At 35.1% G+C, this 16,599-nt stretch overlaps 1 protein-coding gene across 12 annotated transcripts in view; it reads right to left on the bottom strand.

Moving 5' to 3' along the window:
• The window catches only part of PTPN13 (protein tyrosine phosphatase non-receptor type 13), a 228,129-nt gene that overhangs the window by 116,302 nt on the left and 95,228 nt on the right, over positions 1 to 16,599 (bottom strand). For 11 of the 12 annotated variants that reach the window (XM_068542688.1, XM_068542686.1, XM_068542695.1 and 8 more), the window contains one exon: positions 6,302 to 6,868. The exons of the other annotated variant lie outside the window; for it this stretch is intronic. In XM_068542688.1, the coding sequence (XP_068398789.1) occupies positions 6,302 to 6,868 (567 nt within the window). The remainder of the gene's footprint in view (positions 1 to 6,301; positions 6,869 to 16,599) is intronic. 12 annotated transcript variants of the gene reach the window in all.

Here is a 16,599-nt window from a genome sequence, read left to right on the forward strand (position 1 = left end):
ACTCCAAAACCAGTATTATATTACTATAATTATAGACACTGGAAAGCTCGTTTTGGTTTCACTTTTAACTTTCCTTAGCATTTAAAAACGCAACTTCATTTTTTTTCACTTGGGTAAATCAAAGAAGAGAAGTAAATGTCTATGCTCAGTTGTTTTTAAGCTAAAGAATGACTTACTGCATACTTCTTCTCAAATGCTTTTCAAACCAATCTTTGGTATTTTTTACTGGACTAACTGTGTGAGAATGGTTTGAAGCTGCACTCAATGGCTAGGTAATTTTAAATAAAATATTCAGTTCCTTAGTTGCACTAGCTACAATGCAAGTGCTCAACAGTCACATGTGGCTTTAAACTACAGAGCTGGACTTTGTAGATATAGGACATTTCCTCCATTGAAGTTCTATCGGACAATGCTGGTCTAAAACATAAATCTCCTTAAATTTCCGCCCTGGAAACATAGTACCCACTTGATTCTTTCTGGTTAAGATGTTGAATCCATCTATAATAGTGTGCTCTTCAGAGATACAAAATATATTGTATCTTAGTAGTATAATAATAAAGTCATTAATACCTAAGTACATGTGATACTTGACCAATATCACATAAAATCCCTGCTTATTCATATGTACTTGTGTGGAAACTGATTATTTAAATTATTTAAGTTCATGGAGTAATCCAAATAACGACTCAATCTTTTTTTTTTTCTTTTTTGCGTTGGGGGTTTGCTATTCTAAGGGAAATAAGGTAAAAATAAAAACTGAGTAGTTCATCTTTACCAGTTTTGGCTCTTAGAAAAGAAAGATAAGTTTTGAAAATATTTCTCTCTCTCCATAAAATGTCACTAGTAGCATCCTCTATGATGAACTGTAACATTTATGATTCCATCCTCCTACTCTTCTGAAATTTAACTATAAAAGTATATGCGGGCTTCCCTGGTGGCGCAGTGGTTGAGAATCTGCCTGCCAATGCAGGGGACACGGGTTCGTGCCCTGGTCTGGGAAGATCCCACATGCCGCGGAGCAACTAAGCCCGTGCGCCACAACTACTGAGGCTGCGTGTCTGGAGCCTGTGCTCCGCAACAAGAGAGGCCGCGATAGTGAGAGGTCTGCGCACCGCGATGAAGAGTGGCCCCCGCTCGCCACAGCTAGAGAAAGCCCTCGCACAGAAACGAAGACCCAACACAGCCAAAAAAAAAAAAAAAGTATATGCACTTTCAAGTTCAATGGAATGAATGTGAATGGAAATGAAACATTAAGGTGCCTTAATAATGAGAACAGGCTCACATATTTGAGTGTTTCCATACTCTAGCTACACAACAGAGTTTAAGCTGTATTCACACAACAGTCACAGAACAGCAAAAACTAGGCTAGACCAGAGGCCACAGCACTGAAAGAAAGGAAATGATACTTAATTTAGACATAAAGTAGATTGACTGCTGGAAGCAAAATTCTATTCATAGTCCCCACCCAGGGTGTGGAGTGCTGTTCATACTATACTCACAGTACTGGTTCCAAGTCAATCTCTCATAATCAGGAATGTGCTGCCAACCCACAGAGCAATGGATAGGGAGTGTGTGGTAATTACACCACAAACGGCACGGCAACAGATACTCTCATTAGAAAACAGACAATTTCTCAGATCTTGAGATGGAGTAGAGACAGGTGGAAAAGAAAATACTGGGAACAGGGAAGAAAGGAAAAGAGTAGAATAGGACAGTCCTATGCTGAGGTGAAAAGAGTGAAATGAAAAGAATAAAGCAAAAAAAGGGAATGACATCAAACTTTAAAACTAGTTTCCACGAGAGAAAGCTGTTATGTTTCTTCCTGCCCCTCCCTCACTGCTTCATGAATGTAGAAAACTATTAATAATCATCATAATAATCTTACGATTTTTAAACTTCAACTACAATTTCTTTCTTGGGATCTTTTTTGTTCCTAACTTTAGTTTGTTCCCAAAGAAATTAGAGCACTCGATACCAACCACTGCTTTTTGATAGTTTACTCTCTTATGTCATCAGGTACAGGATAACCATCTTACAGATCCTACTGTAGTAAAGCCTCATCAAAACACTATCCAAAACAAAGCAAAACAAAATCCCACTATCTGCCACAATAGAGGATATGACACAATGGAGCTCCATCTTAACCCACATCCAGTGTGGTTTATTGAAGGAAGAACCAAATGAGCCTTTCTTTCATAATAATATCTTGTTTTACTGTATTAAAAATTATATAATTTTACTAGGAAGAGACCTAAGGGGTTTGTTTAGGTGGTCAGTTGAATGTCCAACTTCCCAGGCAGTAAAATATTTTCCCAACAATATATCTGAAATGTTTCTGGTTTCTGCTTGAAATCAGAATGGCAGAATGGAAAAAATCTTATTCTGGGGCTTCAGAGACCTGGATTCTAAATTTAGCTCTGTTATGATTTATGAATTACGTCTTTCCTTTGGCAAACTAGTCTACTCCGGGTCTCTGAAAATGAGATGTTTGATTTAAATGATATCCAAATTCCTTCCAATACCAAACTCTGTGATTTTAAAGTCTGATCTCCCCTGTGCTAGTTGGCTGGTTGATGCTGTCAGCTGAGGAGATGCCATGGAGGTGATTTAGGTACAGGCTCCTTTCAAGAGGATGGGGCCTGGGCTAAGGTAAGGGCTATACATTTGAGGCTGAAGGAGACAACTGTCTTTCCCATTAGTTCAATGAATCTCCTCATGTGCCCCAAAGAACAAACTGCAATTTAGCAATTTCTTTTCTTCTGACTGTTGTATTATCCCAGTGAACACTGTAACACATCCTTTTTTAAAAATTAAGAGGTAACATGTAGTGGGTAATTCTTAGACTGGAATGCTGAAATCTCTCATGGAAATCTACAATCTCCCATAATAATGGAAACTTTATCATTAGCCAGTTATGTGATCTTGTGTGCATTATTAAATCTTCCCAAGCCCAAGCACATGTGCTTTAAGACCTCTTCAAATTCTAAAATTATTGATACCCAGTAGCAACTTCCAATTGTAAAGATCACAAAAACTGTACAGAGTATTAATATTTTTAAATGCTTTAGTCACACAGAAAAGGGATCTATGAAGCCTACTATTCATAAGAATTAAATGAGATAAATGGGTTTATATTATTTTCCATTCTTTTTTCTTCTTTGTATACTAGCTGAAATCTTCATACTGGCAATCTGTACTTTGCTTGGCTAACAGAAATTATCTTACCTTTAGAAAAAGACAGCACAGCATAAAACCAGTAAGTTATTCAGCTAAATAACTAATAAAATTATTGCTTTTGAATTCCAAACCTCAAACGTTCCTTTCAAACAATGCTTTTAGTCTAAAGCAAAAATAATTTATTACTACTTGCAAGTTACTATATAATAATGGAGTTTATTTAAGGTGGTATATTTCCATAATAAACCAACATTTTCAAGGTGTTCTGTTTTCCTTAACTTGGTTATAAAATATACTCCGGGGGGAAAATGGATAGGTTCTTTGTGGGATCAAATGCTTTTGAAAACTCTTCAATACCAAAGAGAGATTTCAGGATAGAAATTGTCCTATATAAAACAATTGAAAGCATATTTTTTTTTTGAAAGCATATTTATTTTTAAAAAGAAATCTTTTCCTTTTCTTTTATCTCTTATAATAAACCTAAAATTTCTAAATCTGGAAATTTTTTTTTTTGTAACAAGTTACCATTTTGAAAAAATAAGAGTTTACAGAGATTATATATCATTCTTTGCAGATATATATATGCATATCTGAAAACAAGTTGGTCTATTTGAGTTTCCATAATACACTTACACACACATGCATGCACATGTTTCCCAAAAAGATAAAAGACTTCTATGCAAACTAGGATATAATTTGACTTAATACTCACTTTATAGGAAATCCCCGTAAATCACCTATTCAAACAAAACATGTTAAACAGACTATTTATTGTAGCATAATTTAACAAATTAAAAATATTTTCACTAAAGTTTTGATGTTTTACTATTTGACTCTCAACCAAGGTTCAAGTGTAAAAAACACTTTCCTCACTTCAGTAATCCAAACTACTATTAATTTACCAAATAGTAAGTCAGATAATCTTTTGAAACGTACACCTGAAAACATTATGAATTAATATTTTAATATTTACATGTTAAGAAAATATACCAGTCAACCTTTTAAATGTTAGAAACAGTCATCTAAATTGGTGTGTTTCTTCACTACTTATATTCTGAGATAATCATGGTTTTATCTATTTGAATCATTGAGGGATTTTTTTTTTCCACAATGGGCAGAATTTCTTTACATAAATGTCTCCATGAGGGAATGCTCAAAAGAATGTCAGGCTAAATTATATTCATATGTTAGCTGTTGTGCAACACTAAACAGTCATGAAATACAACTTCTGAAAGGAGAGACTTTATTTTAAGCTACAAAGTGACTGCTTTTTGCTGTCACAACTCTAAAAGCTTACTGATCAGAGTTAAACAGTGAAATCATGCATAAAACAAATTTCTAAGTTTTTATTTTCTTTGAAAAATAAAAGTCTTTTTAAGTCTTTGAAAGTTTTTAGATCTAGGTTATATTCGACCATCTCATAATGCTGGCTAATGTTTTTAAAAATGCAATTATATACAAACCCATAATATTAATTAAGTGTTCAATAATTTCCTCCATAATTTCAATTTCCCCACTAATTTGCAACTCCTGAATTGAAAAAAAAAAGTGCAAAACTTCATTTATGAGAAGTAAAGCACAATGTGGGGTCTATTTTCAGTCCTAGAACTTTGCTTAAAACTTAAGTAACAGACCAAACCTTTAGCAGGGTACTGTAAAGGCAACTTATGAATCAAAAATATTCACTAGGACAATGATCTTGAAAATGAATATGACCCTTGATTATGTTACTACTCTCACTGAACTAGAAGCACCTTAAAGCTCCCTTTAATCACCTATGTTCCAGGGGTCTAGAAGCGGCAGTTATAAAACTTTAATCTTCAAAAATGTAGAGGATTAGGGACTTCCCTGGTGGTCCAGTGGTAAAGAATCCGCCTTCCAGTGCAGGGGACACAGGTTCAACTCCTGGTCAGGGAACTAGGATCCCACATGCCGCAGGGCAACTAAGCCCTCGTGCCACAACCACTGAGCTTGCGCGCCTTTACTAGAGAGCCCACGTGTGCAGAGCCCACACACTCTGGAACCTGTGCGCCACAACTACAGAGCCCACACGCCCTGGAGCCTGCACACCACAACTAGAGAGAAGCCCGCACACCGCAAGGAAGAGCCCTCACACCTCAACGAAGATTCCGCGTGCTGCAACTAAGACCCGATGCAGCCAAAAATAAATAAATAAATCTTTAAAAAAATATAGAGGATTAGATTGAAAACTCTTATTTTGCCCTCTCTTCCACTTATCTATACTAAAAAGAGCCTCTAGCCATATGTCTAGAACATAATTTTATTCTGTTCAATATATTGTGCTTTGTGTGTGAATAGGTACTTTTGAAACAGAGCTTTCCCTGCAAATAATAACTGATAATTTATAAAGTTATTTTATGCCCCCATACTAGGATTGTAATAATTTGACTTATTAATCACTTTACATTCACTACCCAATTAATTTATTTGTGTTAAGCCCATTTTACACATAGGGTAACTTAAGACGGAGTGATTAAGCCCAGCTGCTGAACTAAGGATCACATAGCTACTGAGTGGGGTAAATAATTCAAGCCTAGGCTGTCTGACTCTAAATCTATAAACCTAAACACTATGATTTTAAAAATGTAGATTTAAAACTGCATTCCAGACCAAAGAAATTATAATCTCCAGGAGTCGTGTCCCAAAATGTGTTTTTTGAAGCTGGTGGTTTGGGAACCACTGCACTGTCACCAGTCTACACTGCCTCCCTGGGATTGCTGATTTTGATTAACTGCATCTCATTTCCACGAACCAGTCCTTTACAGAAGCCTCCCACAAGATAGTGCATGATAGCCGGTGCTGTGGAGGATTAAAAAGAGGTAGAAAACATGGCTCCTGCCTACCTAAAACATTGAGAGACTTATATGGTGGCTGGACTGGGTGTGTTTAGTAGGGATGACTTTGTGGTAGCACTGTACTTTGATTAGGGTTTTTGTGGAAGGAAGAACAGAAATTGACAGAGAAGAGCGAGCTTAACTTGGCTACAAAGGTTTTGCAGTGGAAATAAGACTTATGGAATGGTTTACTAACCCTTCTTTATTTCAAAACACAATTTTAAATACTTCAATTCAATTCTCTCTCAAACACACACGAAATTACTAACCTTCTTCATTCATGGCTTCTCTCAGAACCTGAAGTTTCTTTTGTCTTTCTCGGATTCGGTCCAAAGCACTTGATATTGCTGAGGAGGTGGGTAATTCTCGTGTGTGAAACACTGGATCCATTTTCTGAGGGCCAAAGATATCCAAGGCTATGCTTCCATCTGAGTATCTTGCCTCCTTTTTCCTAGGAGTAGTTGAAGTCCGTACTGTTACCGCCTCAGGCAGACAGTGTTGGTGTCTGTCAGTCTCCCCAGAAGAGACGTCTCTGTCACCTGTGCAAAGCAAGTCCATGGATGAAGCCCAAATCTTCTTCTTGGGAAGCGCATCAATGCCAGGGATAGCTTTTTTTTCTGGGCCACTAGTTTTGAACTGGTAAGGGGAGCAAGAATTTTCAGAATCTTCATGTCCAGAATTATTATCTGATGAAATGTCCTTGAAATAATCTTCTTCATATTGTGTGTCTCTGATGGATAGAAATCCCATAGATTTACTAAGCCCTTTGTTAAGAAAGGTCTGATGAGAGAACGGAGACTTGTATGTATCTAGTACATCAGAAGTAGAGCTTCTTCCTGGAATGATAAGAATCTATCATGTATGCACAGAATTTTTAGAAAATAACTGGAATGTAACCTTACTATTGACAATCAAAGTGGTGGCAATTTCCTAATTCTCCGAATGGAGGAAGAGAGATGAAATGGGATGGTGGTGATGATAAGGGAAGTGGAAAGAGATGTTATGTTTGTATAACTTTTCATAGTCCAATGTTTCTTACCTAATGATATCAATAATATATTGAACTTACTTCTTAAAGTAGCATTATTTTATATTCAAAGGTGAATGATTTGGTTTTAAAAAATCGATAAGAGTTTCTGATACTAAACAGTTTGGTAAAATATTAATTATTCATGAAACGATTTGGGGTAATAATAGAATATGTAGTATACTCCTTCAACTTCTAAAGATATAATTCAAATAGGTATTATTTCAATATAAAGCCCTGCCATTTTCTGGTCATTTAAATAAACATGTTCAAAGAAGAAACAAAGAATTCTTGCTATATTCTGGATGGAAAAAAGATTGTAGTATTTGGAATTCTTAAGTATCAAAGTTTTATTATGATTAGATATGTTTTCAGAAAATTTGGTTATGTTTGAAATCCAGACAACTTGACTGTGTTTAAATTATGTAAGAAACAATTTTTCCACGGCAGACCATCATGTACTGAAATAGTTTTTCCTCTCGAACACAATGTATCAACATTTGTCAACTGGAAGAAATTACCCATTCTTATTTATGCTTTAGTCTTTGATGTAGTTAAAACCAGTATGCCATTCTAATTTTTTTTTAAGGCAGCAGTCTAAATGCATTGAGGTGCAGCAAAAATGTCCAACCAGAAATTTTTTTGAATTCATAGATTCAACAACAAAAAAAATCACACATATATATGGCTCCACTATTAAAAAGAGAAATGTAGAAAAATATAGTTACTAACCCAATAGCCCATAAACACTGAAGATTTCCTGCGTGACCTTCTGTGATTCCTCTTTGATAACCTATTTGCTATGGACACAATGTAAAATGATGACTAAAACCTTCCTGATAATAATAAATTGCTTATTAACTCATTTGAAGAAGTCAGTTGCTTCTTCAGGGTAACAACTATAAGCTATAATTCCCTGACCACAAATTTTACCTTAATAATTATAGAAAAGTAAATTAATTTCAGAATGGCAACACATAATTGCTTGAAAATTAGATTCAAATGTTTTCTTGGAACTTATCTTCCCCCTGAACATGGATCCACTCAAGTGAAAATAAAGATAACATCGCCTATTTGGGGCACATCATCTATAGCAGCGGTCCCCAACCTTTTTGGCACCAGGGACTGGTTTCACGGAAACAATTTTTCCACATACTGGGGGAAGGGGATGATGGTTCAGGGGGTAATGTGAGCGCTGGGGAGCAAAGGGGAGCAGCACATGAAGCTTTGCTCGCTTGCCCACCACTCACCTCCTGCTGTGCAGCCCAGTTCCTAACAGGCCATGGACCAGTACCTGTCCATGGCCCCGGGGGTTGGGGATCCCTGATCTACAGAATACTGGGAAATATACCACACCACATCTAGACACATAGATTGCCACAGACTTTAGATTCTAATATAAAATAATTTTAAATTGATAAATATGTCTATCTTACAGTATTTCAGGGGTGAATTACATTCTTAAACCACGTGTTGAAACTCATTAATTTAAAATTGTATTAAAAATAGAGAACAAAGATACTCAAAAATTGATAGAATACAATAGATAAAAAATAAGAATCGAAAGGATTTACAGATCATAGAATCACAGATGAACTCAACAATCTGCCTTCTTTTACTATCTTGACTACCAACAAGTAGTCAAAACTTGGAGAAAATCAAACAAGTGGGTATTTTGGCAGCACATAAATTCACGGTCAACCACTTCGGACACTCAACATCATGTGCTAACAGTAAGTTCACTCACTTTCCACAACTGATTCATTTTCCCTCATTCTTCAAATTTCCCACCTTAACTCTCATCTCTCTTTAGCTGATGAGCTGGTTTCATATTCCACCAAGAAAATAGTTGTCAGAAGACAACTCATTTTTCCATGACTAATTCTACATATCCACCCGTGTCTGCAATCTTTTCCCTACTGTCTCAAAGGATGACATTTCTTACCAAAGGCCAATTCCCGATATGTGTTCAATTCCCCCCTCCTCTTACTTTATCAAAGATTTTATTTCTTTGGTTAACTTCTGCCCTCTCTGCTTCCATCTTCATTATCCCCCATTTCTACTGAGTCATTCCCATTAGTACACAAAACGTGCTCTAATATCTCTATAACAAAACCAAACTAAACAAAACCTCTCCCCTATTACCACATTTCCCCTCTAGCTACTGCTGTCTCCAATTTCTCACTTCCCATTCATTATTCTACCCACTTTAGTCAACTTCCCATTCCTCTACACCTTGGCAACTCTCATCATGTATCACTGATGATATCCATATTACCAAATCCAATGGACACTTCTGCATCCATATCTTACCTACCTCAGCAACAACTAATAGTGATGACAATCCCTTAACAAATCACTTTCCTCTCTTTACAAGCTTGGTTTCTTCCTACTTCTCAGACTGCTCATTCTAAGTCTCCTTTTTCCTCTTCCTCTACTGGATATCCAAATGTTGGCTTTCCTCAGATGTCAGTTTTAGAACCCTATATTTTCACTCTTTCCTTATATACTTTCAACTATTAACAAGGCTTTAAATATTATCTACACACTGACAACTCCCCAATTTATTTTCTTGGCACTGATCTCTTCTGGGAGCTCCAGTCTGAAACAACTGGACCTTCTACTAATGTATCTCAGAAGCACCACAAACTGAACATGCTTAAAACTGATCTTTTGCTTCCCATACCCAGAGATGTCCATTTACCCTGGTCTGTCCAACTTGAATAAGTGGCACCATTATCCAACTGACAGCTCAGAACAGAAATACGGGCACCCTCCTGAAACCCTTCATCTTCCTAATTCCCCATATCAAACCCATCAGAAAGTGCTGGCTATTTAAATTCTCAAAGATATGTTACTCCGTTATTTCCAATTCCACTGGCATCACCCTATTCCTAATTAACATTATCACTTGACTAGATAACGGCAATGGCCTCCCTGCTTCTTTTTTCATCCAACTACCCTCCACCCAGCAGCAAGAACTAACTTTTAAAAACACGTTCCATGATGTCACCATCCTGCTTAATAAGTCTCAAAGGCATATTATTGCACTCCAAATAAAATCTAGACTCCTTCTGGGCGTGCCACTTGAATCCTTTTTAGTCTCATATCCACTTTCCTTATTCCATCCAGGCCACAGGTTTTTCTCCGTTAAGGTCTCTTAAATGTTGGGACCTTTCTTATGGTTAGTTGTTTCTTATTCTATAGTTTTATTTTAAATATGACTTCTTCAGTGAAGCTGACCACTATTGAAATAGATCACTTTCCAAATGTATCATGAGTCTATTACATTTGGAACAGGTAAATTATTCTCTTTTAGGTCATTAGTATTTACTAGCTATCTGTTACTGGGCCATGGTAAAGAGCCATGTCTTCTCACTAGTCATATGAAGCTTAAAACTAATTGCTAATAAGGTGGCTCTTGGACAACTACGGCTTTATAAATGCTAGGTTTTTATTGTCTTTATAAAAATTAGTAGATATAAAATATTTCAGTTCATGGTTATTAAAAACTTCAGAAAGTTATTTTAAATTCTGCAGGGTAGAAAAAAATTATAATGAAAATAATTCATTTAAAGGTTTATATTAACTTCCTACTCTGTTTCTACAAAATATGGCTCATTTTGCTTTATATGTTTGGAAATCATATTATGATAGCTAACTTAAAATCTCATGACTATGACTTATAAAGTAATGATTTTGAACCACAATTCTCTTCTAGTAGCCAACAGGACAAAGAAAGGCATGGTGACATAGGAAGAGGAGTGAGAAAGTAAGATGGGGGGGAGGGAAGGGAGGGGGCAGTGATACACTTCAGGAAAACGGCAAAAAAATTGTGGAAGTGTGAAACAAGGTTCAAAATGGTACGTATATACTTGTTACAAATGCTCTAAGGTAAAATTGTAAGAGCTATGAGCTACAAAAGCATTAAAGGGGGAAACTGAGTGTGGATGACCTTTCGAAGGAAAAGAAAGGCAGTGGTAGGAAAGAGATGTTTTGAGCTAGGTGGTTTCTCCAGTGGATCTTCTAGCCTAGGACTGCTTTTGTTTGATTTTGGGAATAAAAAGGAGACATAGCTTTAGGTAGAGACACAGAGAGGTGGATTTCAGCTGGTTATAAACATACTATTCTTAAATCACATATTCCTAACCGGCAGGAGTCTCAATGCGTTTTGTCATGTCAATGATGCTCACTGTCTTCAACTACACAACAAGATATGTAATTGCCTGATTAACACTTCACAGGTGGATAAAATACATATGGCATCATACACAGCAATACAGTATCATGGTTGCTTTGTGTTGCTAAAGCACTAGGGAAAAAATTTCACTAATCTGGGAACTCAATATTAGAGTTCAAATATAGCATTTGGCCATATAAATGAGGAAAAACATGGAATTCTAGGCCCTCTTATTAGATGCTTCAGTCTAGTAAACAAGTGAAAACCATCTACTGTTAATACCAGTGTCATCTCAAATAACTATATTTGAGACTAGACAAAATGCAATTTCTTCAGATGCTTTCCATCTCTTTCCAAACATGTGCCCAGGCTATTATAATTACTTTATTAAACAAGCAAAAAACAGCACTGAAATCATTAATTAAGTTCACCTAATAGCTATGCTCACTACTCATTTTGATCACAGGAAATTAAACTAATGGTATTTCTGAAAGCAATGCCATTGTAGCTACTTTTTAAAAGATTTCAGGTGGAACTTTCTGTGGTATTTTCCTATCCTGGCAGAGTTAGAAGCTCCTTCATCTAAACTCATAGAGCATGCTGGACCTCTATGAAGACATTCTCTCACTGTATTAAAATTATCCATTTTATTATATATCTGTCATCACTCCTACTCATTTCCTCACCCCCACCCCCAACTGGAACAATAACATAAGGGATCATGTCTTACTCATTTTTGTATTTACTGTTCCTGATAAAAGAAATTCCAAAAAAATGCTTGCAGAATGGACTGGTTATATAACTTTTGAAACATTTTAAAGTCAATTTAGGTAGCATAATCTACCAGAAAGATTACTGTCAAAAGATGGGGTTTTAACTAGCTTTGTCATTCAATCCCTGAGCTGGGGCAAGCCACTTAATTTGTTTCTCACTTCCTTCATCTACAAAAATGAAAATAATTTGTTATGTCTTCTTCTTAGAGGTGACAGGATAAACGAACTAACCCATTTGAACTATTATGAGCTCTTCTGAACAAGTAGCAACATAAAGTTCTAAATTTTGCTTCTTTTTTGTTTCTATTTTATTTTTCTCAGCATATAATTATCTACTGAGGGAGAATTTAAGTTCTTTTGAGAGAAAGTCATAAAACCAGAAATCAAAAGATCTCCTGGAAAAGTTTTAGATTCTATAATTTAAAAAATCAAGTTATTCACAACAGAACAATTAGTGACTATAGGTAGATTTTTCCACCTTTAAGGATGCTCTGAGTTCAGAAACAGTTTACAGACAAGATTAGATTACATACAATTATAAGTATTTAAATTTAAAATGAAACCACAAACATTTTCCTTTCGGAGGGTGCGCTAGTTTGCTAAAAAGTAAATGGCAAACAATAAGTAAACGTTGAAGAGCTATGAATAAAAGATTTTAAGATCATAAAGAGTATTCATAATATAACATATTCCATTTATTAAATTTAATTGAAAAAAATCTTCCTTGCAAAGTACATTGTGTTTTAACTATTTTTGTTATTTATGATGAACATTATCCTTAATGGGATATCATCATTCATCTTTCTCCTCACACTGAGACTCAAAAAATTCACAGCATCTCTTAGAAGCTAACTTCAAAATGACATTTCAGTATTAAAAGAGGCTCCCCGATTCCCCATCTGTCTTCACAAATGTGTTCAGGTACATAAAAAAAGAAACATGATATTATCAGTACGCCCAAGTTCTGAAGCACTATCATGCTGATCTGATCAAGGTGTAGGTTTCCACCTTAAGCTTTCTTGGCAGGAAATGTTTGATTTCTTTCTGCTTAGTGAAGCCTTTTATCAGCATTGACAGTATTATATAACAGAGTGGAGGCAAACAGCCCACTAGTTTAGGCCTTAGCTTCTGCAACAGATCTCAGAGGTAAGATGTAAGGAGAGACCTTTTATGGTCATTTACTCATAAATGAAAAATTTTATTCTTAAGTTTTAGTTGAACAATCAGATCACTTAGATACGAGGCATTATGTCTAAAATTGCTTACTTCTTTTAATCTAATTCTGTATCTCACTGCCCATCTTGACATTTTATTTATTGAGAACAGTGGTCAGGAATCTAATAAACTAAGTTATCACTACGTATAGGCTTTAGGTTGGTCTGTGTCAAAGAGAATGCTTTACTACTAATGTAATACAACAATGTTGCTTTGCTGCAAGTGACCACTGACAGTTAAGAACTGGCACTGTCCAAAGGTAACACCAGTGTCCTAGTAGAATATTTCTTCTTCATGAGTTAATTTTTTTAATCTTAAGAGCTATATTAATAAGTGTGTGCCACTGACTATTAGTTCCTAATTGCTTCTGTCTGGTAATGTCTATAATTAGTATACTATGTGGATTCTGTCCTTGAGATGTGGTTTTACAAATTTATTAAAGATAAATTAAAAGAGACGTTGAGCAGTAATATTATGGTAAGCAACGGCTAAGATGGGCTGAGGATCCAAAAGGCTATTTTTTCTTTAAGTATAAGGACCTCTAGTTCTACCCCAACTACAGGAACTAATTTAGGTTTATCCTGAGTGACAAGTTGTAATTCCTTACAAATTCTCTTGAGTTTAGATATTGGGGAGATTGTACTCTCCAATAAGGAGATAGGATTATTAGAGAATTAAAATCTATGTACAGTCTATTTAAAGATTTCTCTGTTAATTTTCTTAAGTTACTACAGTCACTTCACAGTCTATTAGTCATAAGAATTCTAGAGCACTATTAGACAGTAATACTAAGTCTTAATATTACAAAAACAAAGTCATAAATAAAAGGCATTAATACTTTGGTTTAAAACTTCTGATACATTTGTTGTTATAATAAAATAGTCTAATAACATGAGCCAAGATGGTGAACTACAGTTTATTTTTTTACTCTGCACACACCTTAATGCTTAAAATAGGCTATCTAAAAAATTAAATCATAGAGTCTCATATATTTCTTTCCAGAACCATTAACATTTTATTACAAATGTATTACTATATCTAATATTTTTATAAAACTTTTTCTCATACTCATTCAATCAACAAATATTTAACACAAAAACTAACATGCTTAATAGTAGATTTTCCCCATCTCTAGCATCTATGTGTCCAGAAAGCTTAATTTTGTATATGGCTTTCACAAATATATGTATATATGTAAATGACAAGTAAATAACCTGCTATTTAAAGTATGCTATAGATAAAACATATAACCAACAAGGAATTACTGTATATCACAGGGAACTCTGCTCAATACTCTGTAATAACCTAAATGGGAAAAGAATTTGAAAAAGAATAGATACATGTGTATGTATTGATATAACTGAATCACTTTGCTGTACACCTGAAACTAACACAACATTGTTAATCAACTATACTCCAATACAAAATGAAAATTAAAAAAATAAAATAAAATAACTTACCAGTAAAAAAAAAAAAAAGTATGTTATAGAGTTGGCATAGATTCAGTTCAATCTCTATTGCTACCTCTAAAACATTACATAACAAATTGATGTCTGAAACAATAAGACTCTGAATCATTGAAAGTAATATAATCTAAACTATGTTAACACTTGTGAGTCGTTAAAATTTGATAAACTAAATATGGCAGGGTGATCTTTTTCTGCAGATTCTGTAGATTCATGATGAAGAGGGATAGAATGGGGGGTCTCATATATTTGGGAACATTTTTTATTCTTAGAAAAAACAAACTATCTCTAAAAATTAATAATAATATAACACATTTACTAAATCAACAAGTAACAACCAAGCATACAAACTTCAATTTCATATCCTGGCCACTTAATGACAGCAGGAGATGACAGAAGGGAACTACGAAAAGAGAGAAAGAACAGGAAAGAGAAATAAGGAAGCAAGGAGGAGGGGAGAAAGGGAGATAAGAGGAGAATAAGAAGGGAGGAAGAAATAGAAAGATGATAAATAAGAGAAACAAATCATTTCTTTTAAATCTAATGTTTATTTATTAAAGTATTCACTGTGGACCTCCCTGGTGGTGCAGTGGTTAAGAATCTGCCTGCCAATGCAGGGGACATGGGTTCGATCCCTGGTCCAGGAAGATCCTACATGCCGTGGAGCAACTAAGCCCATGTGCCACAACTACTGAGCCTGTGCTCTAGAGCCTGCGCGCCGCAACTACTGAAGTCCTCATACTCTAGGGCTCGCGTGCTGCAACTACTGAGCCTGCGTGCTGCAACTACTGAAGCCCGTGCGCCTAGAGCCCGTGCTCCACAACAAGAGAAGCCACCGCAATGAGAAGCCCGAGCACCGCAACAAAGAGTAGCCCCCACTCTCCGCAACTAGAGAAAGCCTGCGCACAGCAACGAAGACCCAACGCAGCCAAAAAAAAAAAAATTCACTGTGTCTCCTTGAAAAAGACTCGTTCTAAAACAGGGAATTGATTCAAAATTTGATAGATTAACAAAGTGTTGCTATTCTTAGCACCAAGGTTCACATGATATCTTACCTCAAATCCTAGTATTGTTTTAAGATAAAAGAAAACAGATTTTTACCTATGAGAGGAAGGTGTCTATATACATATAAGGACGTAAATATAGTAAGAAAACACAAGGAAGGGTTAAAAATACTTTTTTTTAAATTGCCATCAAAGCATTGTAAAAACTAAGTTAAACAAAGTCTGCCTTCTTTTCTGACCCACGCATAGACTAATAATGTATGTATTAGAAACAGAACTTTATGTAACCTGAAGTAAATTGACTATATTGATGATATGAAAGCTAAGATACCTTTTCAGAAAAACAATCCTTATTCTCAATAAGTAAAATGAAAGTACCAAAACAGACACGGAACTAACTGCATTATTACAGAATCACTCCATTAGAAATGATTTTATTGCTTTTCTTTAACTTCTTAAGATAAGCAGTACACTTGCTTAGGGCACATCCTTCCCTCTCAGACATGAGAGTTCTGAATTCTGCAAAACATTTAGTCTGGATAATCAAATGTCTATATTTAGTTTTCACAATGAGAGTTTCTCATACGTTTTAAATAAGATAGCTGTGCTCTGATTATCTAATTAAGCAGTTAAACATCTTAACATTTTAATCTGACTATATCAATTAGAATGTTTTATTAGAATATATTTAAGCAATATTTACATTTAATTTAACCCCAGCTTCAAGACTTAAGACAATAAAATATTTCACCCACAAAATATTTTTGTTAACGTTTAAATTATAATTATCAATATTGCTTGATGAAAAGAGAACAAAGATAATCAACAAAAACAAAAGTTCATTTTATAAATAAGCCAAGCTTGAAACTTACCACTGAAAAATAAACTTTCACATAAAAATT

This window comes from Eschrichtius robustus, chromosome 4 (assembly GCF_028021215.1).
Source record: "Eschrichtius robustus isolate mEscRob2 chromosome 4, mEscRob2.pri, whole genome shotgun sequence".
Lineage (NCBI taxonomy): Eukaryota > Metazoa > Chordata > Mammalia > Artiodactyla > Eschrichtiidae > Eschrichtius > Eschrichtius robustus.